This window comes from Sprattus sprattus, assembly GCF_963457725.1.
Source record: "Sprattus sprattus genome assembly, chromosome: 16".
NCBI classification, from domain to species: Eukaryota; Metazoa; Chordata; class Actinopteri; order Clupeiformes; family Clupeidae; genus Sprattus; species Sprattus sprattus.
This window is the reverse complement of record NC_137914.1, coordinates 22473393-22500082: the sequence shown is the minus strand read 5'-3', so window position 1 is coordinate 22500082 and position 26690 is coordinate 22473393. Positions and strand designations below refer to the sequence as shown.

The following is a 26690-nucleotide window of genomic DNA, read 5'->3' as shown; positions in this document are numbered from 1 at the left end:
CCATATCCATCCTAGAAATTCAGTCTTCTCCATCAGGCCTATAAGAATCATTAACAATATTGTTGTCACAGTTGGTCTTGCATATATGCTATAAAATGTGTTAGGATACCTAAATCAAATGATATGTGGGTATCTTGGTGCTCTGGTCAATCATGTCCAAGATTAGAGGTGAATAGAACTGGTAAATATGGATCTTAACCACATTCACAGTTAATGTGACACTCACTACACCTTCAAACAGTTGCTGTCTTTATCTCAAGACGTTATGCATTAGAATATATAGTTAATGTTGATGTGGTCACTCTGGTGTGTAAGGAGTGACCTCTCTTAGCAGACCTCAGACAACAGTCTACAGATGGCTCTAGGGAAGGGAATAACATGTCTTGGTTTATCCATCAAAAATAATGAACATAGTGTAGATAGATAAGTTGCAAAAACTACAGTCACATACAAAGTTACTAGCGATGACAAAAAAATCTTCTGCAGATTACAGTAGTCAGATTAAATATTGAATAAGTGGGAATAAATGTGAAATTTTCATTCTAATTGTCCCACCAAAGGTACGACTCTTGTTGAATTTATCACCCTTATGCTGTGCCTTTTCATACTGGAAAATACTTTTAACCTGGCACACTGATTTACACCTCTTTGGCTTCTCCTTCAGCATACACAATTATTGAGAAATATTTCTGTAAAACTTGTCACGGCAGGAACTGACTAGGCCAACAAAGTACAATATTAGTAGAAGTCAGAAAAATATCACAACTGGTTTGATGATGCTCAACCTTTTTATACTAAAAACGAACTAGTTCTGTAGGTGTTTCCATTTTTGCCAAGCTGTACCTCGATAAAAGGTCCAGCAGGTGGTGCTATGATGCACTGTTGATTGCCAAAGCCCCCCTCAACCCCTCACATATTTCTCGCAGTGTCTTATGGGATATTGGACGACCGAAGAGATGAAATGACCGGTGTGGAAGTGTCCGACGGAGGGAATACCGAAGATGCGAAATAGACAGAAATGTCAAAAACAGTAAACGTAATAAACGTTGAAAACTAAAAAATCTTTCTGACCAGTGCATAACAGGAACGGAGATGGCGGGGATTATTAAAAAGCAAATCTTGAAACATTTGTCGAGGTGAGCCAACAGAGATTCCCGTTAACGTTACTGTCTTGTATGTTTTTGTGCTGATTTTACAGTGAGATTGATGAATGGATGTAACGTTCGGCCTGAATTGTTGTTGAACCTCACACTGCAATGACAACCTGGTCAAAATATGAAAGATTCTTAAGAAGACACGTTCAGTTATATCGTATGATGACGCCTACATTTGTGTTTACTTGAAGGTTGTTTGCTAACCTAAACTGCCTGCCTAGCTTGCTGTCTAGCTTGTAGGACTCCGTGAGACACCGAGCATCATTAAAAATCAAGTTGTCTGGTGCACGAAAGCTGAACCTTACTAACTGTTTGTTGATAATTTCAAGCTACCCCTGAGTCTTTATCATCGGTAATATTTATTTTATCATCGAGGCAGGATATACATTGGTATTGTTTTGCAATTGTTGTTTAATTAAAATTGTTTGTAGTTATATATAGGACATACATCCTTGCAGATAGACTGTTAGTTTGGAAGCTAACATTAGCTGGCTAACAACGTTTTATTGTTAATTTCCGTCTACTGGAGCACATCTATTAGAAATGATCTGGTCACTACCCTTGTTATTTCATATCAGGTTCATATTAGTGGACATTAATTCAGATAAAGTGCAGTATTTATGACAACCAGGCCATATTAGAAGCATAGATATTTTGTGGGCTCGCCTCAAGTTGGTTTCTATTTCCTTTTCTCTTCATACGAAAAGAGACTAAATGACTAAAGCAATTTTTTTTTTTTACCATCGTTTGCTAGAACAAAAGCTATTTTGTCAGGATGGCACCTGATAAAATATTGTTTTTGTTTTACATCATGTTACTTATCGGTTAATTTCTGAATCTAAAGCTGAATATTACAGAAATGATTCTGATGTTTTTCTTTCTGTCACATCACAGTTTTGACTGTGTCAAGATATATTGTCATGATATTTTTATAATCCAAATATCTTAAGGTTAGATGTCATTTGCCAGCTTTTTATTGACTTAACTAAAGAGAGAGAAACTAGTGAAGTACAGCATTATTTTAAGTAGGGAAGTAAAGCTCAGGTGGATGGCTCGCCTTCTGCACAGTAAGACCCTTGTTCTCAATGCGACCTGTCTTAAACTCAGTCATCTTCTCGTATTCAAATGTGTTGCCTAATGCAGTGCCTGCTGCCTCTGTCAAAGCACATGCTTGTTGTGGAGCCTGCTCCAAGTCGGGTTGGAGTGCCTGCCAAGACTTGATTCAGCGCAATCTTCACAGCGCTGCTTTGAAGGCGTGCAGGGATCCAAATCGTGTCATGTGCCATCAATATGCTCTGGCTTCGGCCAGGCAAGCCCGGTGGCACTGATCTAGCATGTTTTCACTGGTTCAGTGTCTGTCATTGCTCAATTTGTGCCTCCTTCAACCGTGATCAGTTGAGAAAGATGGCGTAGACTCCCGCCCGAAGGTGATGATGGAGTTATTTTCTCTACCTTTATGACATCAAATGAAATTGTGCCGGAACTTTTACTACCTGACTTTTTTGTGAATAAATTAAATTAGGCCCAGGTCAATTTAGAGCAACAGTACATCTCCTTTTAATGGAGAGGCCCTGAGAGATTTGTTTTGTATTTGAAATGAAATGGAACGCATACCTTTGTAAGCTGCTGTGCCTTTAATTTATTTGGGTGTAACAGAGTGGTAGGTTTCTGCCCTTGAAAGCCTGAGCAGAATGCTGTAATTCCTGCTCTGAAAGCGTGTGTTGTTAGTGCTAGTCATCATTCTTTGCTGACTGTAGGGGGTTGTTGGATAGGGGGGGGGGGGGGGGGGAGGTGGTGAGCCCTTGCTGATTCACCCTGTCACTGAGGCAGGCACTGTGTTTCACCAGCAGACCAGAGACTTTTGGGTTTCCCCCAAGTACACCCCCCCTCACATTTACTGTGCATGATAAGGGCCCCTGTCAAAATGATGAGCGCCACTGGGTGAGGCAGGGGAACACTCCGGCCCTGTAGAGATGGAGTCCAGTGTTAGGCTTACGGCGTGCCCCTTCGGTTTGGCAGGTACTTTTCCAGCAACCCCCCCACCTCATATAAGCGCCGTCCCTGAATAAATGGTTAGCTGTGGAGTGTGTATGAGTCATCCCTTGTCAATAGAATAGAAAAGCAAAGAAAGACAACCTTTTACAGCCTTGCATCAGATTATTATTTTTTTTTGTCACATCCTTCCCTTTCTTGCTCTGTTTATTTTCCTCCGTCTCTCTCTGCCTCCCTCTCTTTTCCTCTGCCTTTCTCTCACTAGCTTGCTGTCCTCAGCTCTCCCTTTTAGTCTTTGTCACGCTCCCTCCATCTCTGTCTCTCCAGGCAGAACAACAGTCAAACCCCGTGGGCTAGGCCAAGTGATTGGCTTCAGCTTGGGCTTCACTGCCTGCTCACTCTCTGTGGATAATTACTAAAAAAAGGAGAATCTGTTGTATTCTGGCTGCAATGTTCCACAGACAGATCATGTTAATAGAACTCAGTTCTGAGCTGAGGGAAGGGCTTTTGATAGTCTGCCGATGAATGCCGTGTCTCCCTGCTCTGCCAGTTCATTACCATGTCTTAACCAATTCACCCAACATTTTCAAGAGCTAAAGTGAAACACAGTTTTGCAAGCTAATGATGGACCTCTGATCAGATCATTATTATTATCAGGATTCTTACTTAGTCTTTTTAATGTGGGCTTGGGAAAGTGTAAATGAGTTTCCTTTTTACCGTTCAGATACAAGTGTAAATTGTAGGCTGAGTGTTCCAACGGAATATTGATTTGCCTCAGCTGTGCCAGCGGCTAGTTTAAAACGTGGAAATAGAATTCTGGCTACAGCTGCACTGTGTTTGAATTTCAGTGAGCATTTTGAGCTGTGGGATGGGCTGCCTATGGGTGCTGTTCCAAAAGGGAGTGAGTTTGTTAAGAAGGTGTAGTCTATGCACCTGAGAGCAGTATTCAGTGCCAGCTGAGTGATGGCCTGCTTGTTTGACACCAGGACCAGGGCAATTCTGAGCCAATTTGGGAGTGGTTATGTTCAGTGGTACGTGGTAATGTTATATTTATGCATACATATATCAGAGAATACTTTTATTTTATTTCTGTCTAATTTCTGTCATACCTACTGAAAGTAATCTGTCCTTTTATAAGGTGTCTGAGTAAACGGAGTAGAATCAGTTAGCCTACCACCCTTCCATAAATAGGCGAGCCTCACTGGCTGAGCTGAATGAATTATGGGGAATATGCAGTGAGATGCTTTTCTTTGATCTCTCTCTTCCTCTCCCTTCCCCTCTCCTTCTCTCCATCCTCACACAAGAGAGAGCATCCCATTTAAAATGCATTCTACTCCGTCAGGAGACTCCGTCTCCAGATATTACCCGAGGATGCCATTTGATGCAGACACACACACACACACACACACACACACACACACACACACACACACACACACACACACACACACACACACTGCCTTATTTTGAGCCTGCTCTATTTTTCTTCCTTTTGACCCTTTTTTTCTTGTTTCTGTTTTAAAAGAACATTCACAAAGACCTATTCAGGGATAGAGGAGAGTATGTAGCCAATTTCAAGAGGGCTGATTTTGTTGGTCATACAGGTCTCTGTGGTGTCTCAGGGCAGGCTTTATGGGAGGGTGGGGGAGGGGGTAGGAGAATTACACTATGAGCAGCCTTAAGGTACTCACAGATGCTCGCCTAATCTTATTACCCTACAGCTAGCCACTGACCGTCATTGTGATGGGTGGGTGTGCTGGGGCAGCCAAGGGGTCTGGTGTGTGTGTGTGTGTGTGTGTGTGTGTGTGTGTGTGTGTGTGTGTGTGTGTGTGTGTGTGTGTGTGTGTGTGTGTGTGTGTGTGTGTGTGTGTGTGTGTGTGTGTGTGTGTGTGTGTGTGTGTGTGTGTGTGTGTGTGTGTGTGTGTGAGTGAGAGAGAGAGACAAAGATAGAGAGGGTCTGTGTTTCTGTGTGAGGGTCTGCACGTGTGCATGTGGCACATCACCATCCTCTCATCCATGACCTCATGGCAGCCACATGTTGGCTTGACCATTGGATAAAGAAAGGGAGGAAGCTCTGACATGTGTCCCAGATGCCTGTGGCTCATTTATCCTCCCCTCCTAATAGTGTTGTGTAGTGGGCTATTGGTGTGTCCTTGAGGACTTGCCGTCAGCTGTTTTTGCCTCTTGTTAAGGACCTTTCGCATAGTTTCTGTGTTTGCTCAAGACTTGGACTCTGAAATTAAGATGTTGAGTTAAGTAACCTCTGGCCGATAAATGGATCTTTAGGAGAGGCCTGATCCCACTGGCTGAAATGTAATCTAACCCTGTTGGATCACACATAGGCAACTATCAGTGTTCCTCTCAATTAGTTGATACATCTCTTCTAGAGTGCCAAAATGTCATCAATTCAGCTTCAAAACCATATGCTCAGCCTGTCAAAATGACACAGTTGCTTGGAAGTCTGTAAAGCTTAGCTGCATTCAATAATCACTCATTCGGAGCATCTACATTCCTCAGCTGCTTTATCAATGAGAAGACGTCTCGCCCATGTTCTGAAAACAACGCATTGCCATAGTATTGTATGAATAACCCAGCCCACGTTCCAGAACAGCAGCAATGGATGGCAACCCATTCTTAGGCCCAATCTCGATTCTTCCCCTTGCCCCTTTTTCTTTGTCTTTGTCTTAACCCTAGCACTTGCAAGTGTAAGGGCCAAGGGCTGAAAACTTTCCCCTATGAAATGAGACGCCACTCGGTTTCGGGTATGTCACTTGGCGTCCCTGGATAATACAGGATGGTACATGTAAAGCACAGGTCGATGTCTTCAAACAAGTGCTGTCATTCACAGATATCAAACGGAATTCGCGGATAAGTTATCTGTAGACATGCGTGACTGTATGAGCTAAGAAACTAGCGATTTAAAAAAAGTTTCAATTATGGTTGCAAATATATATACGACTGTATAGAGCACAAAACTAGACTGTCGTAATTGTTTTGTGGACGGTACATGTAAAGCACAGATCGATGTCTCCAAAGCAAGTGCTGTCATTCACAGATATCAAACGTAATTCGTGGATAATAAAGTTATCTGTACACATGCATGGAGTCAGGCTAGTCCTAGCAAGCTACCATATAATCCAATGAAGTGGTGGCATACGCGCTAGCTGTAACCTAAAACTACTGTTTGAAAGCTTCAGTTAAGACCTACAATACTCTGCATCGTTCGTGTAGTACATTTCAGATCAAACCGAGTCATTATAAACATATAAAAAGTTGTGTAGATAGCTTTATTCATGTAAAATATTCCTCACTTCAAGCAGCCATGTTTTTTGGAAAATTCCAGAGCTGGTTTCGCTGTGTGCTCTGGGATAGCCCTTGGAGGAGCAAGTAAGGTCTCGGATTATCTTAACTCCAAGGGCCATATAGCCCTCAATCTTATCCCTTTATCTTGATCAAATTGGGTATTGAGACACCACTAGCTCTTACATGAACGCGCAACTTCAAGGGTAAGGGGGAAGATAAGGGGCAAGGCGAAGAATTGAGATTGGGCCTTAGCCTTGGTTCATGCATGTTCATCCGTTTAACAACATGGGGAAGACCAACCCTCACATCAATGCCGCTACACTAACACACTAACGCTTAGAGAGCAGATGTGCCTCAGCTTGTTCACTTTCTGCCTCCTCCCAGATTCACCAAGAACCTGTCCCCGGACAAGATCAACCTGAGCACGCTCAAGGGGGAGGGGCAGCTGTCCAACCTGGAGCTGGATGAGGAGGTTCTGCAGAACATGCTGGACCTGCCCACCTGGTTGGCCGTCACCCGTGTCTACTGCAACAAGGCCGCCATTCGGGTAGGGGACCGTGTCTCTCAGTGGGGAAGATACCAGCAGTAATGCCCCAAGCACCAGAGCCAGAGGGGTTCAGATACTGAAGAATAAACTGTTGGTCTGTGAGACCCTTTGAATGAAAGCGTCATGGTTATGGACTACTCTTTATAGTCTACTCTAATAGATATCTGGAGGATTTACACTGTGCTATTTCCTCATAATGTGTCTTTAGTTACTCAGGTGTCTGTTTCGCTCTGGAACATTGAAGCTCTCCCAGACTAATATCCTTCACTTGCACTTGGGGGAATCCTTGCTGCAGTCTTGTCATGCATTCTAAATGATGAGAACAGCCTCTTAAACTCTCAGTTTGACTCCAGGGGATGAGTTCACTAAAATCGGACCCCTCTGCGTGCAGTGGTATGTAATTAGCCATCTGTGTAATAAATACTCTCTTCCATTTTATTGACAACAGACAGACCCCTTTGACATGATGCATTTAGAATATGCTTAAGATGCCCAGGCTTTTTGACTCTGGTAAAGGTTAAGTGCTTTATTATTGTGTTTATTCTTATTATTTTGTTGTGTTTTTGAATGACATTTCCGCATTACAACTTCATTGCACATTGTAAAATATGCTAGTCTACAGCACAAATCAAACAAAAAGGTGGCCAAACCACAGTGGCTGATCTATCAGAATACATTTCTCTGAAATCGTTCACCGTCTTTAACAGCCTGCAGACCACGTTTAATTAATATTGGAAACAGGAACAATGAACAGCATCTGACTCAACCCTCTTACCATCAGAGCGCTAGCATCTCACATTTAATAAGTTGCCAATGGTCACATAGGCAAGAATTCAATTTCATAAAAACATGACACTGCTCGTAAAGTGTTTCAGGGCTGTCTGAGTTGACTAGGTGCACAGATGCGCGCTGGGTAGGAGAGATGTTCCGTCACTGTGGTGATGTCTGCCCACTGACACCATCTGTGTCGTTCATAGAGGAAAACCACACAGGCAGCCAAAGGCATGAACCACTGCTGCTGCCTGGAGATAAGTGTGTTTTTGTGATGGTGGATAGATAGAGGCACACAGGAGCAGAGTCAGTGGAGCAGAGCCCTTTGGCTTTAAGATAGGAGATAAGACCAGTGCAGATATCACTGGTTATGCTTCATTAAAACACACACAGACACACACACACACAGACACACACACACACACACACACACACACAGACACACACACACACAGACACACACACACACAGACACACACACACACAGACACACACACACACAGACACACACACACAGACACACACACACAGACACACACACACACAGACAGACACACACACAGACAGACACACACACAGACAGACACACACACAGACAGACACACACACACACAGACACACACACACACAGACACACACACACACAGACACACACACACAGACACACACACACAGACACACACACACACAGACAGACACACACACAGACAGACACACACACAGACAGACACACACACAGACAGACACACACACACACAGACACACACACACACAGACACACACACACACAGACACACACACACACAGACACACACACACACAGACACACACACACACAGACACACACACACACAGACACACACACACACAGACACACACACACACAGACAGACACACACACAGACACACACACAGACACACACACAGACAGACACAGACAGACACAGACAGACACACAGACACACACACAGACACACACACACACACACACACACACACACACACACACAGACACACAGACACACAGACACACACACAGACAGACACACACACACACACACACACACACACACACACACACACAGACACACAGACACACAGACAGACACACAGTTACACACACAACTTTCACACACAACTTTCACAGATCATATTCCCTTTTAACTTTAATGCAGGAAGCTCTGTGATGGGGGTTTATTTTGGTCACATTGTGAGGCCCCATTCACAGCCTAACTGAGACTGAGTAGAGGCTGAATCAATACATTATTGGTCAGTGCAGAGAGAAGGGAAGCTTTGAGTTTCACTCTGGAGTCGTGGAAATAGTCATATGAAGGCCCCTAGCTTAACCGGTAGAGGACAGCGCTTGCAAATCAATGTTATTGTTTCAGTTTCTGAGGGAAACAATGGCTTATTGTATCAGGATTGACAGTATCCTATAAGCCTTTGTGGAATGTCTTGAAGGGAAGTGTATTATGTAAATTAGTTGTGGTGGTGATGAATATTGTTTGATGAATACTGTGGTACAGTATTTTGTTTCTTTCTTTCCAAAACATATATTCTTTTGTCCCATCTAGATCCAATGGACCAAGCTGAAGACCAGCCCTATCTGCCTGGTAAGGAGACAGATTGCATTGATTTGATCATTTTCAACTCTTTGATCATTTTCCTTCGAAGCACATGTAAGGTTATAATACATTGTTTAACCTTTAGTAGATGTCCTTGTCTCACTGTGTCTCTCATGTTCTGACCTGTCCCCCTAACCATGACAGTTCCTGGATAAGGTGGAGGTGGAGATGAGGACCTGTGAGGAGCCACGTGCCCCCAATGGGCCATCCCCCATAGCCATCACAGCAGGTCAAAGGTCCGAGGCATTCCTCCATTTGCTCCTCCTTTCTCCAATTTCTTATTCAAATGTAGAAAACTCGATATTTGAATGTCAGAATTGTTTATAACCTGTATAAGCATTTCTAAGTAGTTTCTACAACAGCTGGTCCACTGTGTTCTCTCCTGTTTATTAGCATACAGCAGTATATTACCATCTACCTCTCATAGCATAGCCAACAATGCAGTTTAGAGACATGGATTCAGCAGCCAAATTCCTAGGTTCCTCTGGTAAGGGTGCATTCAGTGATGTTTGCTGTAAATACTACTCGGGTTAAGTCATCATGTAAATCCTTTCAACTGGCTGTAACCCTGCCTACAGTTTGCTTCTGTTTCTGTGTTTGCTTATATACTCTTGGTTGTCTTCCCCCCGACAGTGAGTACGGCTTTGCTGAGAAGGTGGTGGAGGGCATGTCGGTCGTCATCAACTCCATCACCATCAAGGTCCAGGCTCAGGCTTTCCACGCGTCCTTTGAACTGTGGCAGCTGCAGGGCAACAGCCTGAACCCCAAGTGGCAGAAGAGCGACCTCCGCTACACGCGCATTACAGACCCCAAGAGAGGAGAGGTAACGTCAGGGAGGGCTGGCTGCGCTTCTGCTCTTGCTGTCGTCAGGGTTGGTCGCAGCTGCACAGCTGGCGAGGGGGGGGGGGGGCACAGATCTTCCAGTTCTCTCTCTTTTTTTTTTTTTTTAAAAACCCACCTCCAAAGCTAACATTAGATTCCCTAATCAGCTCAGTCTGGATGCAGGTTTTTCCCTCTGCACTTGTTGGTAGGCAGTTATCTGGTTATCTGGAAATGTGACCAAGTCAAAGATACAGACCGGCTCCCCCCTCTACCTCCCCCTCCCACTGTCCACCCCAATCTCTGTCAATGTTTATGTTTTCAATTAAAGTCCCTCAGAAGATGCAGTGTTACTCAAGGCAGTAAGCATGGAATAGTTTACAACCTTTTACTGGCCTTTTATTGGCAGGAAACATCTATGTGTTTGCATCTGTGCACTGTGCACTAAGCATGTGTCCACTTCTCTGTCCCACAGGTCCTGACATTTAAGGAAATCAACTGGCAGAGTCTGCGGATTGAGGCAGATGCCATCGAGAGCGAGGATCAGGACCTGGGCAGCACACCCTTACGTCTCATCACTAATCAGGGACGAATCCGCATTGCACTCAAGCGAAGGGTAACCATCTCACCTATCCCTACATAATACACTAGAGATGTACATACCATTGGTTGAATTTGGTTTAAATAAAGCACTTTGAGCATTTCAACTAACTGAAGCTTTGCTGAAAAGTTTAAATATATGACACTGATAAGCAGGTTTCTGAAAAGTCAACACCAGTAAACAGGAATTCCCAACTAGTTTTTTTTAATGCCTGTATCCCCCCCCCCCCACCCCAGGTAAAGGACTGCAATGTTCTGGCCTCCAAGCTGCTCTTCATCTTGGACGACCTGCTGTGGGTGCTGACCGACTCCCAGCTCAAGGCCATCATCCACTACGCCAAGTCCCTGACCGAGGCCATGGAGAAGTCTGCTCAGCAGCGGAAGAGTATGGCCGCCGACTCGCTGCAGGTAACGGAATCCTTCTCCCACTCCCACTACCTGTCTCCCCTGCCTTGTGCTGGGGGAGTGAGACTGATCGAGGACACTTCATGCTGAATACTACAGAATCCTATTAAGAATGATCATTAGTATCCTGTCCTACTTAATTATGTTGTGCATTAAATATAATGAGTAAAAATCAATTAAGCTAGTAAAATGCCAGGTAAAATGTCAGGCTCTTGAGGGAATATTTTGAATGTTCTGTGGTTCAGCATACTCTGTGTTGGTCATACAGCATTTCCATTCTGTTATGTTGTTTAGATGGTTTATTGTGGGATTTATTCTTGCTTCACATACTGTACTGTACAGAAACAGATTCTATACGTATGTATATGTATGGGGCTATCACAGACTCTAATCTAATCAGATATAATATATAATCTAATAAGGCACTCTGCTTCTCCTCCAGACTGCCCCTCCATCTCCAGGCATTCAAACTTGGTGGACCGACCCCCCTCCAGCTCCCTCCGGCACCCCCAGCACGCTGGGCCAGTACTTTGATCTCCACGATGTGAAGGAGTCCTCTTACCACACGTTTATCTCCCGCCTGGACCTCCATATCTGCAATGACAGCTCCTCAGTGGACTCAGGTGGGCTGCACCCTCCTCTTCTCCCTGTCCCGTATCACATGGTTCTCTATAGTTAAATATGCTAGCACTTGCAATGGTGGATTGTAAACATTGTAAACACATATGACATTATGGGGTATTGTGAAAGTAATTGTTCAGAGATATTTTTTTTTCAATTTGGTGATGTTATTTAATGAGTAAGAAAAAGTATCAAACCTTTTGTAATACTGTGAGCGCATTACAGTTCATTTCTGAGGTGGTTGGTGTGGATGATATGTATGTGGTGACCTTTGACCTTTTGATCTCCGCCCTCAGATTCGGATGAACCTCCGCCCAAAGGCTCTCAGGGAGCCATGCAGCTCACATTCCGCAAGCTGGGCCTGGACTACTACCCCTACCACCGGCCAGGTGAGCAACACTCTTCCCTTTGGAGCTCCATCCATAGTATCTCCAGTGACCTGGTCAAGGGTCAGGAGCCAAGCAAACAAGCACAAGCACAAACACAGACAAATCGTTAAATCTAAATGTGCTTAAAGCTAGGGTAGGCAATTCTGGAGAAACCAGGAAGAGTAGGACAAAAATCAGAGCCCCTTCTTTCAGACCCCTCCAAAGCCACTCCTCCAAAACACATGAACCCGCACTGCCTGACTACTGCTGAGTCCACGAGAGAGCCCTGGAGAAGAGTGCAGAGAATCGTCGCCTTCGCTTACAGTCTACAGCCTTAGCTACAGTCTACTAGCGTTGGCGTTGGGATAATACATATGCTTCATGAGTAGCTAGCTACATTGGCTACATAAACAAATCAAACCATACAAAATACGGAAATTATGGCGTCGCTTTTCCTGCCCTTCAACTGTGTCAGTTTTCGCCTCCTGGGAATGGGCTGGGTTGAAGAGCTAGTTTATAGGTAATTATACTAACTGCCACAATATCAAATACACACCATCAAAATCATTGACTTAAAAGGCTTAGCTTCTGAACCCTTTCGTCTTTATCTCCACTGCTGCCCATGGACCTCTGTGATTTACCCTTGGGCATGGTCCAGCTCTTTCTTTTCTTCATTGGTCTTCTTCTGTTTTGTCAATGGGCCTCATTTATAAAACGTACTTACGCACAGAATTGATCTTAGACTGTGCGTGCGATCAAATCCACGTCTAAGTACAGATTTATAAAAACCGTCTTAGACGTAGAAAAGGACGTATCTCTATGTCTGGTTTTAGTTCGTGTAAGTACATTTCCTTGTGGCAATACTGGAGTACTGCAGGAATTTAGAACTCAAAGCGCCGACACGCAGTTTCATTATCATCATCGTGCACCACCGTCACCATTAGGGCTAATGTTTCGCTCAATAAAATCAATTCAACTATTAGAACAATTCATACATGAATGAGATTCATGTCTAATAGGTATTCCGTTTTAATTTCACAAGTGTAAAACATTTCGCTCAATCTATAGCCTATAGAAAGTCTAATAGTGGCTTAGTTTTCATTAGGAGTTATAGCTGCATTGGCGTTGTTAGAGGATATTGCCAACTGCGCAATAAGGAGAGAAAGGGTTTTTTCGTGATCGCTCACACTTTTTGACACAGGATGATTTATGGCTGATAAGCACGTAGGCCTACAGCTTGTCGAGAGCGTTGTGCCCAAATAGCCTCTCGTCTACAGAGGCGCACCAGATGCAACCAGTCCATACACGTTCAGGTTCTGTCTGTTCTTGGATTCCTGGCTACAGGAACGTTCCGATGAGAAATTGGAGTTCATTTAGCAGAATTTTGCCCGATGTTCTTCGCAGTATTATCACTTTATATGCCCGTAATTTATAAGATTTCCATACAGTGCTCAGGAACAGCAAAATGTGTAAGAGGATTTCCTGCGTAAAACAGGGTTCCCAATGTATTTTCATCCAGATTGCGCACACTCAAACAGCCCAGGAAGTCCACTTTAATACAGCACATGGGGATGCTGTATTAAAGTGAATCCACTTTAATACAGCACATGAGGATGCGCTCTGTTTGTGCATTAATAATATGCTGATTAGATTAAATAGGGGCGTTTTGAGGGCGGAGATTCAGTTGCGCACAATTTCACTACCATTTGTGATTTATAACCGAAGGATTGGCGTACACGTGTTTTTTTTGTGTGTACGTCTGTTTACTGTGGATCTAACTTACGCTCATTTCAGGAAATGTCTTAGACAAAATGTAGGATGGTTTCTACGCAACGTTTTATAAATGAGGCCCTTTGTCATATAAGTTGTTGGCAAAGGAGAGATTGGGCAGCCTTTTCATTGCTGGTGGTTGTTTATCCGCCATTCACTGAAGATATTGAGCTTGATAGAGCGAGAGCGTGTAGGGGTGCTGCACGCAGCATGTGCACAAGCAGTGATCGACAGTCCGCCTGACTCCTTCTAGCTCTGGTTGTTTTTATTCAGACTCCGATTTGATTGGATTCTAGCAAATGGCTTTGGGAGCTCAGGGTGGAGCCAGAGTAGCCCTTTTTTTTTCCACAGATTATCTGTATCATGGACTACTGTCAACACATAGTGACGATTTTAGCAAATAGGACAAAGTAATTTTTGTGCAGGTTACTACTACTGCAGCTTTAAATGGGATATAGCTATATCTCTGTGTTCTTAGAATGGGTAGCCATTGATAGAAGCCTTTTCTTTCCCATGTGAGTTTTAGTAGAAAGCTTTGTCTGTACTGTACTCTCTCACGGAGACTCATTAGTGACCGCGACTGTCACTTGAGATGTCTTCATAATGCTTGAGCTTAATTCTTATGTAATATCTCCTGTGCCTGAGCAAAGACTGGCTTGGAAAGGCACAGCATTCTTTATATATTCTATATGATTTTCACATCAACTATTACCCTCTAACCATAGAATAGCTTGAAAGCATAGAGTGTGAGATTGAACCGAACATCTTACTGACTGACTGAACTGACTGCTCCACTAGCAGAGATTGTAACAGCTGCTGTAGAGTCTATTTAAGTATAATAAGCAGATCTGACGGTATGAGTTAACCACTGAAGAGGAATTGAATTGAATTGAATTGCATCGCATTGCATTGCATTGCATTGAATTGAATTGAATTGAATTGAATTGAATTGAATTGAATTGAATTGAATTGAATTGAATTGAATTGAATTGAATTGAATTGTTCTGGTAGGTGATGGCTGTCGGCACTGGGAGCGCCACTGCAGCGCCATGGAGGCCAGGGCCCAGTGGGCGGCCAAGCTGCTGCAGGAGTTCCAGAGCCGCATGGAGGCCTCAGGCATCCCCGGACCCCACTCCCAGCCCTCAGCACCTGCCAGAGAATCCCCCGCCAAGAAAACCCAGGGTAAGACGAGAAACTCGCCTTGTGGGCAGAGGAAGTAAGAGCTGTTTTTTTTTTTAATATTTACTCTCAGCGACATCAAAGGGTATCTAGGATTTCCCTGGGTGCTTATTTCAACCACAGATACAAATCGTTTTCCTTTTTCAGTCTCGTCTTGGATAGAAATACCAGTGATGTGACGGTCCATTGGCTGTATATATATATCACAGTGTTGAAATAGTTTGTGAGCTGTGGAAGCTTTAGTGGAGTTTGATTTCTGGGTCGATGTGAGTCATCTCTTGCCTGAAATCAGATGGAGAGTCGGTCCCTAAATCCAGCCCCCCTGACCGAGAGCAGGCCTCACGTCGGAGCTCCACTGCCCCCGCGGCCTCCGCGGCCACCGCCCCCCCTCCAGGGACTCCCTTGAAGAGGCTGCGCTCCAGCTGCGTGGTGGTCCGAGTGGACGACCTCGACATCCATCAGGTTAGAGTTTACGATCATCTCTCTCTGGTGCGTGTCATTGGTGGCCAGGCACATTTGGTGACACTTTGCTTGAACAAACATTAAAAGCTGTTATAATTGTCATATAAAACTGGTTAATCACAGTTGTCTTGACAACTTATGAAAAATATGCCATCTGCCATGACATGTTTATGACATGCTTATGACAGTTTTATGCTGTAGGAATCAAGCCAATTGTTACCACAAATAACTAAATGTACTTGATAGAAGTCCAATCCTCCAAATCCAATTTGACATCCATGAACGTAACCTAGACCACACCATTATTGGCCAAGGAAAATATGCCACGGAAGTGTATACGACAGTAGTCGCACACTCAAAATACTCCTTTAAGTAATTAAATGAGCCATAACTGAATGAACCCAATATTTTAGCAGTACCAGTCTTTGTTAAGGAGTCACATGATTTAAAGTGAATTGTTTGACATTTTTACTTGGAAGAAGTGGTGCACTTTTTCTGAAAGTAGTTCGCAGTGAGAACAAAGAAAACGTAGATTTTTTATTTCAGTCATTGAACCCTTAAAACCCACTGTCACATGATGGACGGATGGAGTGAGTAAGAACTAAAACGAGAGAGGAACTGAATCAGTCCCCAGGTCACCCAGCCATGAGCTTAAAGTGGCACAGCCACAGTAAAAAGAAAAAAAAGCTATCCCCTAAAATTAGCTTTCAGCAGTTTCTCTTTTCTTTCACCATTTCCTCTTGGCCACAGATGTGGCATATGCTCTCTGTGGGATTTATGGTTTTCCCCTGAGCAGACGCCCTGAGAGAGGGTGTGGGGGGTTGATTGGTAGCCCTGTTGTACTGGCGGTGAGCCCCCTAGCGCTCTACACTCGTTAAATGATCGACCGTGCCTCTGTTCCTTTCTCAGGTGTCTACGGGCGGCCGCCACAGCAAGAAGACTCAGTCCCTCCTCTCATGCAACCGCAAGGCTCTCCACCTGCCCGACAACGTACCGGCCATCCACCTGCAGTTCACCGAGTACTACCTCCCTAACAACCCTGATCTGCCCAGTATGCTGCTTTCTATACCCCTCTATACACCCTTTCACTTTGACGCCAACATATTGATGTTGATCAGCTGTACTTGAATGTTTCAACTTCAACCAACCATAAGCACTGAAGAACGGACTTGACAGTAGTAAAGAATAAAGTAATGAATGATGGTAAACAACAAACGAACAGAGACTATCTCAGTCCCAATAAATGATCCTAATATCTTATTTAGATGTGACTTTCTGCACATTGTTTGGATAGATAGAACTGTTTTACATTCCTCACATTCTGCACTGCCTAGAAACTATCCTTGCAGTCTTATGTTTTTAAATGATTTCTTAGTCACCACTGATGGACCTGAATTTTCACACCAGCATTAACTGACATTTTAAAAGCACCTTTTATATTCAAAAACAAACCGTGACAATGGGAAAAACAATGTTTAAAATTCATGACCAATCATCTCCTTTAGATCTCCCACTTAAGTCATTAGTCATTCCACAGCTGACTGCACCCCAGTCCGACTCGACCCTACCCAAACCAGTTCATCACAGCCCCTCTCCATTTGTGTCTCTGTGTCTCTCGCCTGGGGGGACAGTTCCCTACTCCAACCTGTACGCCCAGCTGAACGGCCTGCAGCTGTGCGTGGACCCGGCCAGCGTGCTGTGGGTCAACACCTTCTCCCGGGGCCTGCTGCGCACCCTGGACCAGGTGAAGGCCTTCTACCACCTCCAGGACAGCAGCAAGAGCGACGAGCACGTGGACCTCCGCATGGACGCGGCGCAGCTCAAGGTGATCGCAGCTTTACTTGAAATCCACCGCCGAAATGTCAAAAGTGTGTATATATATTATATATATTGTATTAGGTTAATTACACTATACAGTATATATTTGCAGTATTTTCCCCTCAATGATTCAGTTATCTATTTACTGCTCTATGCTACATGTACTTCCTGTGAAATGAAACATGGCCCTGGTTTATTGTAGTTTGCTTATGTGATAGCTGGTGTAATCTGTTGGTCATAAATTCATTTATACAAATTTTGATAATGTACATATTAATGAAATATTATAATATTTCTTGCTGAATAGTAAGTACACGTGAATCACTGTATTGTCTTGTTCTCAGCTCATTATCCCTCTAGAATCCTCCATCCTGGACCACCCAGACAGACCTCAGTCCCTCAGCATCTCCGTCCCCCAGATGGTCCTTAGCAACACCCGGCACGCTCCTCACGGTTCCCGTGCCGACCTTGGCAGCACCTATGGCTGCTTCTCGTCCCGCCCTTTCTTCCAGCGGGTGATGCCGTCCAACTTTCCGTGCGACCGAGGCAGTTTCCACCCGCTGCCGCCCGCCTTCCTCCGGCTCTCCCAGGAGCAGGTGCCCTGCCCCCTGCTGGACAGGAGGCCCCCCCGTGCCCAGGACATCTGGTCCCTCAGCCTGTCGCGGGTGGCTCTCAACTTTGAGGGGGCCCGGCGCGGCCCCAAGGGGAAAGCCCTGCCCTTCGTGGAGCCGTTCGCCATGGCCGTGTGGATGTGCCGGCCGACTGCCTTCAGGAACGGCGCCTGCCTCTCCCCCACGACCGACCCAGCTCCCGCCGATCACACCGGCCACAGCAATCACCTCAGCCAGATCTCCAGCCAGCAGAATGGACTCAGGGAGGACACTCCCAACTCCTTGCCCAGCGAGGAAGCCCATGAGCAGGCTGGAGCTGACCCTCCATCAGCCTCCATCCACATCCTGGCCCAGTCGGTGACACCGATGAAGGTGTGGCTCAACCACTTCCAGTATGTGGCCCTGCTGCGCATGAAGGACACTCTGGCGCAGTTGGGTGGCGAGCTGAGCCGGGGAGACTTTGGGGAGGGCAGGCAGAGAGCCAGCCAGCCGGCCAAGGAGGAGCAGCGGACGCCACACAGTGTCTGTGTGGCCTTCCTGGTGGACGCCCTGGAGCTGGGCCTGCTGCTGCCGCCGTCGGCCAGCCAGCCCGAGGAAGAAGCCCGCTCCCCGGAGGAGACCGAGAGCCCTAGCATGAGCGACTCTGACGCGTCACCCACCCACCACAGCTCAGACCCAGGGCCGCTGGAGGACAGCGGGATTGGGGGCAACGGCAACGCGGCCCTGGCAGGTGGTGTGGACCAGGACGAGGAACAGGAGGGGTCTGTGGAGGAGGCGTGCGAGGCGTTGGAGGAAGGCACTGCCACCGCAGAAGCCCCCGCGCTCTCACCGCCGCTGTCCCCTGGGAATGCCGTTATCCTGCCGAGAGACGCGTCCGCCTTCAGCCTGGAGGGGGAGCTCTCCAGCGCCCTCACCGCCACCAAGGACGTCACCAAGGACGCCTTCAGCGCCTCGCTGGACCTGACCAAAGGGGCCTTCTCCATCACAAAGGACGCCTTCAGTATGCTGGGCCGAAGCTCGGGCATGACCAAGATGCTCTTCGCCTCACCAGCCAAGTACAACCCCCCTCACTCCTCCTCTGGTCACCCAACTAATGGCTCAATGCATGTCCGATGTTTCAGGCTGTTTATTTTAGCTTTACACAATGGAGGTGGCACATGTGGGACATACAAACAGATAGGATTAGGTTCAACTAGCTCTAGAAGACCAAGGCTGCAGAGGGAAGCATCACTCCCTCATAACCTAGTGTGACCTATGGGCTTTTGCCCCATTTAGAAAGGTTCCCAGTGGTAGAGATCTGTCTGAGTACATGTCAAAATGGCAAGTAAACAAACAGAATGTAAAAATATGAATGAATTTCAAGAAAGCTGATGTCATTACAGCTGTTTGAATATTTTTGTGTATTAGTCACTTTTAAACACAGTACACCTTGCACGGTTTAAGCATAATCACAGTACCCTGTACAGTAGCTGGATAACAGTTGACCCAGTTTTGAAACTATTTGGAAGGTCCACTGAAAGGGCTAGAGGAATTAGCACTAATTAGCGCTGGTCCCATTGGAGTGTGTGTGAAGTGTAAGTTGGAAGTGGAGGGACAGCGCATACCCCGTGGGCTCGAGTCAGCTCTCTCTCTAAACCCGCCGGCTCAACCCTGAGCCGTGTGCTGTGATCTGAGTGGCACGCCAGCCGTGTTTATGGAGTGAGTGGGCCACAGGCTTCCTGTTAAGCTAGATAATAATGTTACAATGACGGTTGTGTTCGGATCCACACCAGGATTTCCACAGTATTAAGTTATCCACACAGCAAAACGCTGTGTACCCCTAATAATGTTTCACAGCTCAAAACATTCCCTAGATGTCTGAGAGATCTCATTAAACTAGGTTACAACATTTTATTAAGGTATAGCTATTAACTGCCTGCTTCTATTTGACGAAAGAAATGTAATCAGATATGGAACAATGCTGTGTGTTCAGCAACATAATTAATGAATGCAGCCCTATATGTTTATATTAGCAGTATAATATATACAGTATATATATAATATACTATACTTAGGGTAATATAGAATATAGAAATCATTTACTATATTTATCTTTATTAATTACCAGTATGATATTTATACTCCAAGGACCAACATCATGAATGAATTTCCCTTCCATGTCTTCTAGTGACTGAATTGTTTTGTTGTGTTCCGTAGGGATCCGTCCCCTCGGCCTGAGGACTCCAGCCCGTCCCTGCTGGGGAGTCTCCGGCTGCAGACGATGAAGCAGTCTCCCTCCCAGGCCTCCTTCGACAGCGCCATACTAGACGGGAGCCTGCCCGACGACAGGCTGTCAGTGTGCAGCGACTCCAGCGAAAACTTTGTCAACCTCATGGACTCTGGTACGCCGGTGTGAGGGTGGCGGGTTAAAGTTGTCTTTTGGGGGTTTAATGGGTGGAATCTGTGGAAACTGTGGAAACACAGAGGCTGACTCAGATTTGACCTGGGTGAATAGTAGTGGTCAGGCACATGTTTGACGGCGTCATGGACACAGATTCACTGGCTCCAGCCTGACCTCATCCTGATGTGTTTGGTGTTTTTTCAGAGTCCGGTGTGGAGTCCATGAGGCCTGAGAGCATTGCGGGCCTGCTGGCCAGTCGAGGCAGCCCTGCGGCAGGCACCGAGGCCGGCTCCTCGGCCGACCAGAGCAGCTCTCTGTCTCAGAGCATAGAGGACATCAGTGAGGACATGGTGAGTCCCCACACACACACCCGTCTGGCGGACAGACCACAGTGGCACACAGGTCTCGGGTCATAGCAGCACTACAGAAGACAAGGTGCAGCGGAACACCTCTTTAAAAAAACTGTCAGAGGCGCATAGGAACTATACCTAGCACTCTTAATGTGCCAAAGGTGAAATTGTACCACTTATACTCTAGTGCAGATTATGCCCTGGGTTGTTTTCAGACTGTACGGCTGACATACATTCTTTGAATACTTTCAAGGTGCTTCACACGCATAGGCACACATAGGCCTCATACTATTGAACCCTTAAGCCACCTAATGCACACAGCAGTGGTAGGTACAACAACAACTACTTATAAAATACTAATATCCTACTCTGTGTGTCTGTGTGTGTGTGTGTGTGTGTGTCTGTGTGTGTGTGTGTGTGTGTGTGTGTGTGTGTGTGTGTGTGTGTGTGTGTGTGTGTGTGTGTGTGTGTGTGTGTGTGTGTGTGTACTGGAACCCTGTCTGTGCAGTGAGTCACTAATGAGTCCCTGTGCTCTGGTTGGTTCCAGGCGTCCGTGCTGCTGCTGTGCCTGAGCGGGGTGGGCAGCGTGTCGGAGCTGAAGGGGGAGGACGTGGTGGTAGCGCTGGTGGCTCAGGAGATGACGCCCAAGACGCTGGGCAACCAGAGGATCTCCGAGCTCCTGGCAGGACTGACTCAGGGTGAGCCAAATGAGCCGAATGCCCTCAGGACTGTGAAGAGCATAAAAAATGTCAATTTTAGTATTCCTTATCAGTCTCAGTTCGGTTTTATTTATTTATATTGCACCAATAACAATGAAGGCCCTGTACAGAACCCAATATTTAATAAATATGTGTCTAGTGGTTAATTCTTATTTGTTATTACTGTGAAGGTGTTTACATCCTCCACTGACTTTTCTCCTAAGCCTTTTTTTCCTTCCCTCTCCCCCAGGTGGTGTATCGTCTCCCAGAAGGCCCCTCTCCCCCGTCCACAGTTCCTCCTCCCCTCCAGTGGTGGCGCTGCGGATGGAGATGGGTCCTGGCGCCGCCCGCCACAGCCCCCTGTCGGAGAGCGTGGGCTTCCTGGAGCTGCACGTGGAGGGCTGCCGGGCTGAGCTGGTGGCCTCCTCGCTCGGGGGCCTGGGGCCCTTCCTGGAGGACGAGCTGGCCACAGACGTGCAGCCCATGAGGATCAGGCTCCGAGATACCGTCTTCACACTCAAGGTATGGCCAACAGAGAGGGATGCCAGTGGTAGTTCTGTTTCATAGGACTGTATTCAGTTAATTTCTGTGCTATAAAAAGGTGGAAATCACGTTGCCACATTGCCATCATGTGCCAGCACATTAACAGTGTGTTGATGATGGTGCGGACCACATAGTGGATATTATTTCTTATTGTCTATTACAAATGTACAAACGTTTCTAAGACTATGAACTTTCATGCATCCTATTGTCCCCTTCCTGAAATAATTGCCTAAGTCATTTTTTTATATAAGGCGCATTAAGCGAAACAAAACAGTCAGTCAGTCAAACTTTATTAAAAGTGTTCACAATAACTATCAACATTGTTCAGTTGTAACACTTAAAAAAAACAGAGTGATACTGCTAAATCAAACGTTAGCGTATTCACAGTAACTCTCAAAATGTTGCGTTGAGTATTGTAGGTCTTAACTGAAGCTCTCCACCCTTATTGTTAGGTTGCTGCTAACGCTTAGACCAAAAATCCATTGGAACACATAGTAGCTAGCTAGCCTTGCTGCTAATATGTATAACGTTAGCATGCTGATATGCTCTCACACGCCCCCCTCATTGAGGCAGAGGTACTGTTGGCCTCCAGGCTCTTTCACTGCCGTTTTATGGAAGGTCAGCCATTCTAAATAGGTTCTACACATACGTGAAATGCATTCCCTATTTAATGGATAGAGAGCAACGCTCCCAGCATTACTCCATAGCAAATTACTTTAGTTGTCATTTCAAGCTTGCTGGAGAAGGCACTTCCAACACCGAGCCTCCAGCAAAGAGAGCAACAGTGGTCGGAAGCAATGTACTGTTCGAGGGTTTATATAAAATACGGTAGCCGTACTGCTGCAAGCGGTGCCGCTTTGTAGTTTACCAAAGTCGTACTAAAACATTTTGACATAGCGCCGTGTACCACACAAAAACGCTTCGAGGTCAGTAAGCACAACCAGCATTAATCCATATATAAGGCGCTCCGGATTATAAGGCTCACTTTCTTTTTTTGAGAAAATTAAAGGCTTTTAAGTGCGCCTTATAGTCCGGTAGTTTTTTGTGTTTTCTGGAAAACCTAAAAAAAAATATTAGGACATTTTTTTTAGGAAGGTGACGATATGTCATTTGTCTCACAAACAGGGAAACAGCACACATAAGCATCTTTTCAGAAGTGTAACAAGAATTGGTGTTGGCATACAATCCTTGTCTCCATCCCTTCACTTCCTCACCATGTTTTTCTCCGTCTCCCTCTCCTCTCAGGACCAAGGGCCCCTGGTCTACCCCACCGCTCCCCAGTCTGTGCCTGTGGTCTTCAGTTTGGACAGAGTGGTTCTGGAGCGCTCTGACGACGGGGTCTTCAGCCTGAGATGTGAGTGGGGACGTGTCCAGAACACAAGGAAAGACACCAGGCACCTTGTGTACAAACGTTGCGTACGCCATCTTTGACACTCACGGTCGGATGTATCTAGGGTGAAATGAAAGACAGAGTGCGCGTTTCTGCACGCAAACTGAATAATGTCAGGCGTACGCACATTTCTAAAGGTTTTAGTCAGTTGGCAACACTTAGAGGCCATGCAGAAATGTGACTGACTAATATTGTAGCAAGGTCCCCTTGGTCAACTCATGATTCATTTATTCTGTGGTTACAGATGCACAGTTTTCTGCATTAATAGCCACGGTTTTCTTTTGGCATCAATGCCAGATGACAAATTGCCAAATTAAATTTGTTTTCTTGCCTTCACATCGGATAAGAGCATCTCTACCTTGCTTTCACTGAAATTTGCTTTTGGTTGATTTGCTGCTTGCTTTTGCCATTTTGTTTCATCTGAACATGGCTGTAGCCTAGGCCTATTTATATTCATCCGCATATTAAAACGAGTGTAATTGAGGGAGAGAGGGTGGAGTGTGGTGCTTGTGCATATGTGCTCAATTTTCCATTGTTTGGAACGTACAAAGAAAAGCTTTCATACTTCTGAACTTGATGCAGCTTTCTAGCTTTGTGTGTGCTCAAGGGTGTGTACATGAGCCCTCAGATCTATAGAAACATCCAGAACATGTACGGTATTGGATGTTATGGACTCATTGACTGTATTGAATATGTTATTGACTGTTGATTTGAATGCTGAATGAAGACCAATTATTTGTTGTGACAATACTTCTCAGAAATTCAACCTAGCACGCATAATGTAAGGCATTTGTATTCATGACAGATATAGGGAAAACAATATGTCTCAATCAAGAATGTCATTGATTTCTGTGTGACTTTGTGAAATTGTGTTGCAGTACATCATAAATCTGCAGCTGTCCTCTCTGCTTGTCCTAATGACTTGACATGATTTGTATATCTGCTCTTTCCCAGCGGGCGAGGAGCAGGTCAAGGAGGAGAGTGCAGTGACCACAGCGGCGTGTTGGAAATCTGGAGAACGAGGCTGCAGTGGTGCCACAGACGACAGCAAGGTACCCCATCCCTATCAGAGCGGTTGCTTAACGACGAGTTCAATTCTAGAACACACTTCACACTTACAGCCCACAGCAACAGGGACACACACACACGCACATGCACACTCCAAGTGTTTCCAAGTCTCCAAGTGCCGATAGCTCTCTGTTGAGTGACAGACACGCCACACTCCACAGCTGTCTGTCTGGAGAGCAAGGCTTATTTACCATGACGGTGTGGTTCTCCTGATTCGCTCTGGACACATGTGTGGGGGGAGCCAGACTGAAGCTGTCACAGGCTCCTCTAGAAAATGATTTAGAACAAACTAATTGATCCGTCATGGCTTATTTGACCACTGAATCGATGTACATAGAGATATCGTTTTCCATTGACTGGTGCCGTAAGGCCTTCCCACACAGTTGGAAGTGTATCTTCACACTACACAAATATGGCTGCTTACATAGGCAGATACACAAATACAGGCTGAGTTGTCCAACCCCCCTCTCTTTTAATGACTACTGATGAGGTTAACAAGGAACTGACTGAGCTTAACAATATGGCAGAATCAAAATGCAAATCCTCATTTCCATCTTGAACTTGCTAAAGTGTTTCTGCTTGCTACTAACGCAACAGGAGAGGGCCTTTCTGTTAAAGATGTGATGATAATCCCTAACCATTGGGTTTTGAAGTTAAGAATGGAATAGGTTGCACCTCTGGTCATATTATCTTGCTTAGTAACTTAATTACATCAATGAAGTGAACTCTGGCCAGCACTGGTGTAACCTTCCTCTTTCACCACACAATTGCACTTCAACCTGTTTGTAACACTAGAGATGCATCTACGGATCTGATGTGTGCTCTCTCTCCCTCCCTCTCTGTCTCTCTCTCCCTCCCTCCCTCCCTCCCTCTCTGGTTTAAATTCAATGTTAGTGAGTCATATTGGAATGTCTGGTACAGTGTTGCTAGAGCAAAATAAAATATAGCAGTCTCAGAGCAATAAAGATTCATATTTGCAACAGGCTGTTGGACGTCCCCTTGGTATATGTAAATTTGTATTGCAATAGATCTCAATAACCTATCAGATATATGTAAATATTACTCTCTCATATATGTATATTTTACTGTTTTGCATGCTTTCTATATTACACTGTGTAACATTTTCTTTTGTGCTGATGCAGGCTGTTGAGTCACAGCTCTCCGAGGCACAGTCTGCTCTCTCTCAAGCTCTGCTGGAAAGAGAGCGCCTCCTGCAGGAAGTGCGGAAGTATGATCCCATGTTCACACTGTGATCTCCTACGTACACCAGACCAGCAGGGGGCGACAAGGAACTACTGAAGTCATGGAGAACAAACTGAAGTGCCACAGAACAAACTCCTTCTCAGAGGTCTTGGGGGGGGGGGTGTAACCTTAAAAATATGTATACTTTGTCAACAAATAGAGGGTGGGAGGCAGACTGTGGTCTGCAATTCTAGTAAGGTCCCATTTTTGTTCTTTGTGAAAGGATCTGGGGGCTATATATGAGGAATGGGTTAACATCTGGCCATTTTTTGCCTGAGCCTTGATGACTTTTTGTTGGGGAAAGAAGATGTCTTCTTATGCTACATATGTGGTGTACAGACAGTTAAACTTCATGTCTCAGCCATTGTAGAGTCCTGGTGGAAACCCAATTGCACATGCACTGTTTCACTGCCGAAGAACTCCATAGTATTTTATTTATGTTTTCTTCCCACATTTACTTCGTTTTTTTTCCCTTTTCTTTTTTTGTTTGTGTCTGTGTGTGTAATCCTCACTGTTCGGCAGGCCGTAAATTCTACTAGTATTACAACATTGGCCAATTGTGGGTCAGCTAACATCTCCCAAAGGTTTGGAAGTCTTGTAGTCCGTTTATGAGCTTGTAAATTCTTCTTAGCCATATCATTTCTTAGCATCGGTATGTTAGTTGTATATGTTATCATTGGCTGCTATTTAGATGCATCAATGCAGTTCTGTGTAGGACCACTATGGTATTAAGGAGCTAAGGAGTTTTAAAAAACTAACAAGCACACCTCTGTCCTGTTTAGAATGGCAGGTGCATCACATTGCTGTCGTGTTCATTTGCAGTGTTATCTGTAGATTGAGGACCCTCTTTTCAGCTTTCAGTATTCTAACATACTGGATCAACCAATTTAATCTCACTCAATTACTACAAAATGTCCTTAAAAAGAGGCTGTTACGCTAAGGCGCACAGGGATGAATGTGTATGTGTGTGTGTA

At 45.2% G+C, this 26690-nt stretch overlaps 1 protein-coding gene across 1 annotated transcript; it reads left to right on the top strand.

Moving 5' to 3' along the window:
* The first annotated feature begins 1022 nt into the window (after positions 1-1022).
* On the top strand, positions 1023-25740 carry bltp3a (bridge-like lipid transfer protein family member 3A). Its single transcript, XM_080854196.1, has 21 exons — positions 1023-1136; positions 6834-6996; positions 9342-9380; positions 9537-9628; positions 10026-10215; positions 10687-10827; positions 11049-11219; positions 11659-11839; positions 12134-12226; positions 14987-15157; positions 15447-15616; positions 16526-16667; positions 17248-17441; positions 17779-19100; positions 20242-20426; positions 20630-20775; positions 21323-21473; positions 21724-21995; positions 23262-23370; positions 24361-24458; positions 25617-25740. Exons 1-21 carry the CDS (start codon positions 1093-1095, stop codon positions 25725-25727), a joined length of 4185 nt encoding a protein of 1394 aa, XP_080710322.1. The 5' UTR covers positions 1023-1092; the 3' UTR covers positions 25728-25740.
* Positions 25741-26690: the final 950 nt, after the last annotated feature.

Bases quoted from the DNA above. Each gene is read 5' to 3' on its own strand.
- bltp3a (XM_080854196.1), top strand. From the start codon at position 1,093: ATGGCGGGGATTATTAAAAAGCAAATCTTGAAACATTTGTCGAG. The intron at 11,840-12,133 runs GTGGGCTGCACC...CTCCGCCCTCAG, and splicing joins CAGCTCCTCAGTGGACTCAG to ATTCGGATGAACCTCCGCCC. The intron at 24,459-25,616 runs GTACCCCATCCC...GTGCTGATGCAG, and splicing joins GTGCCACAGACGACAGCAAG to GCTGTTGAGTCACAGCTCTC.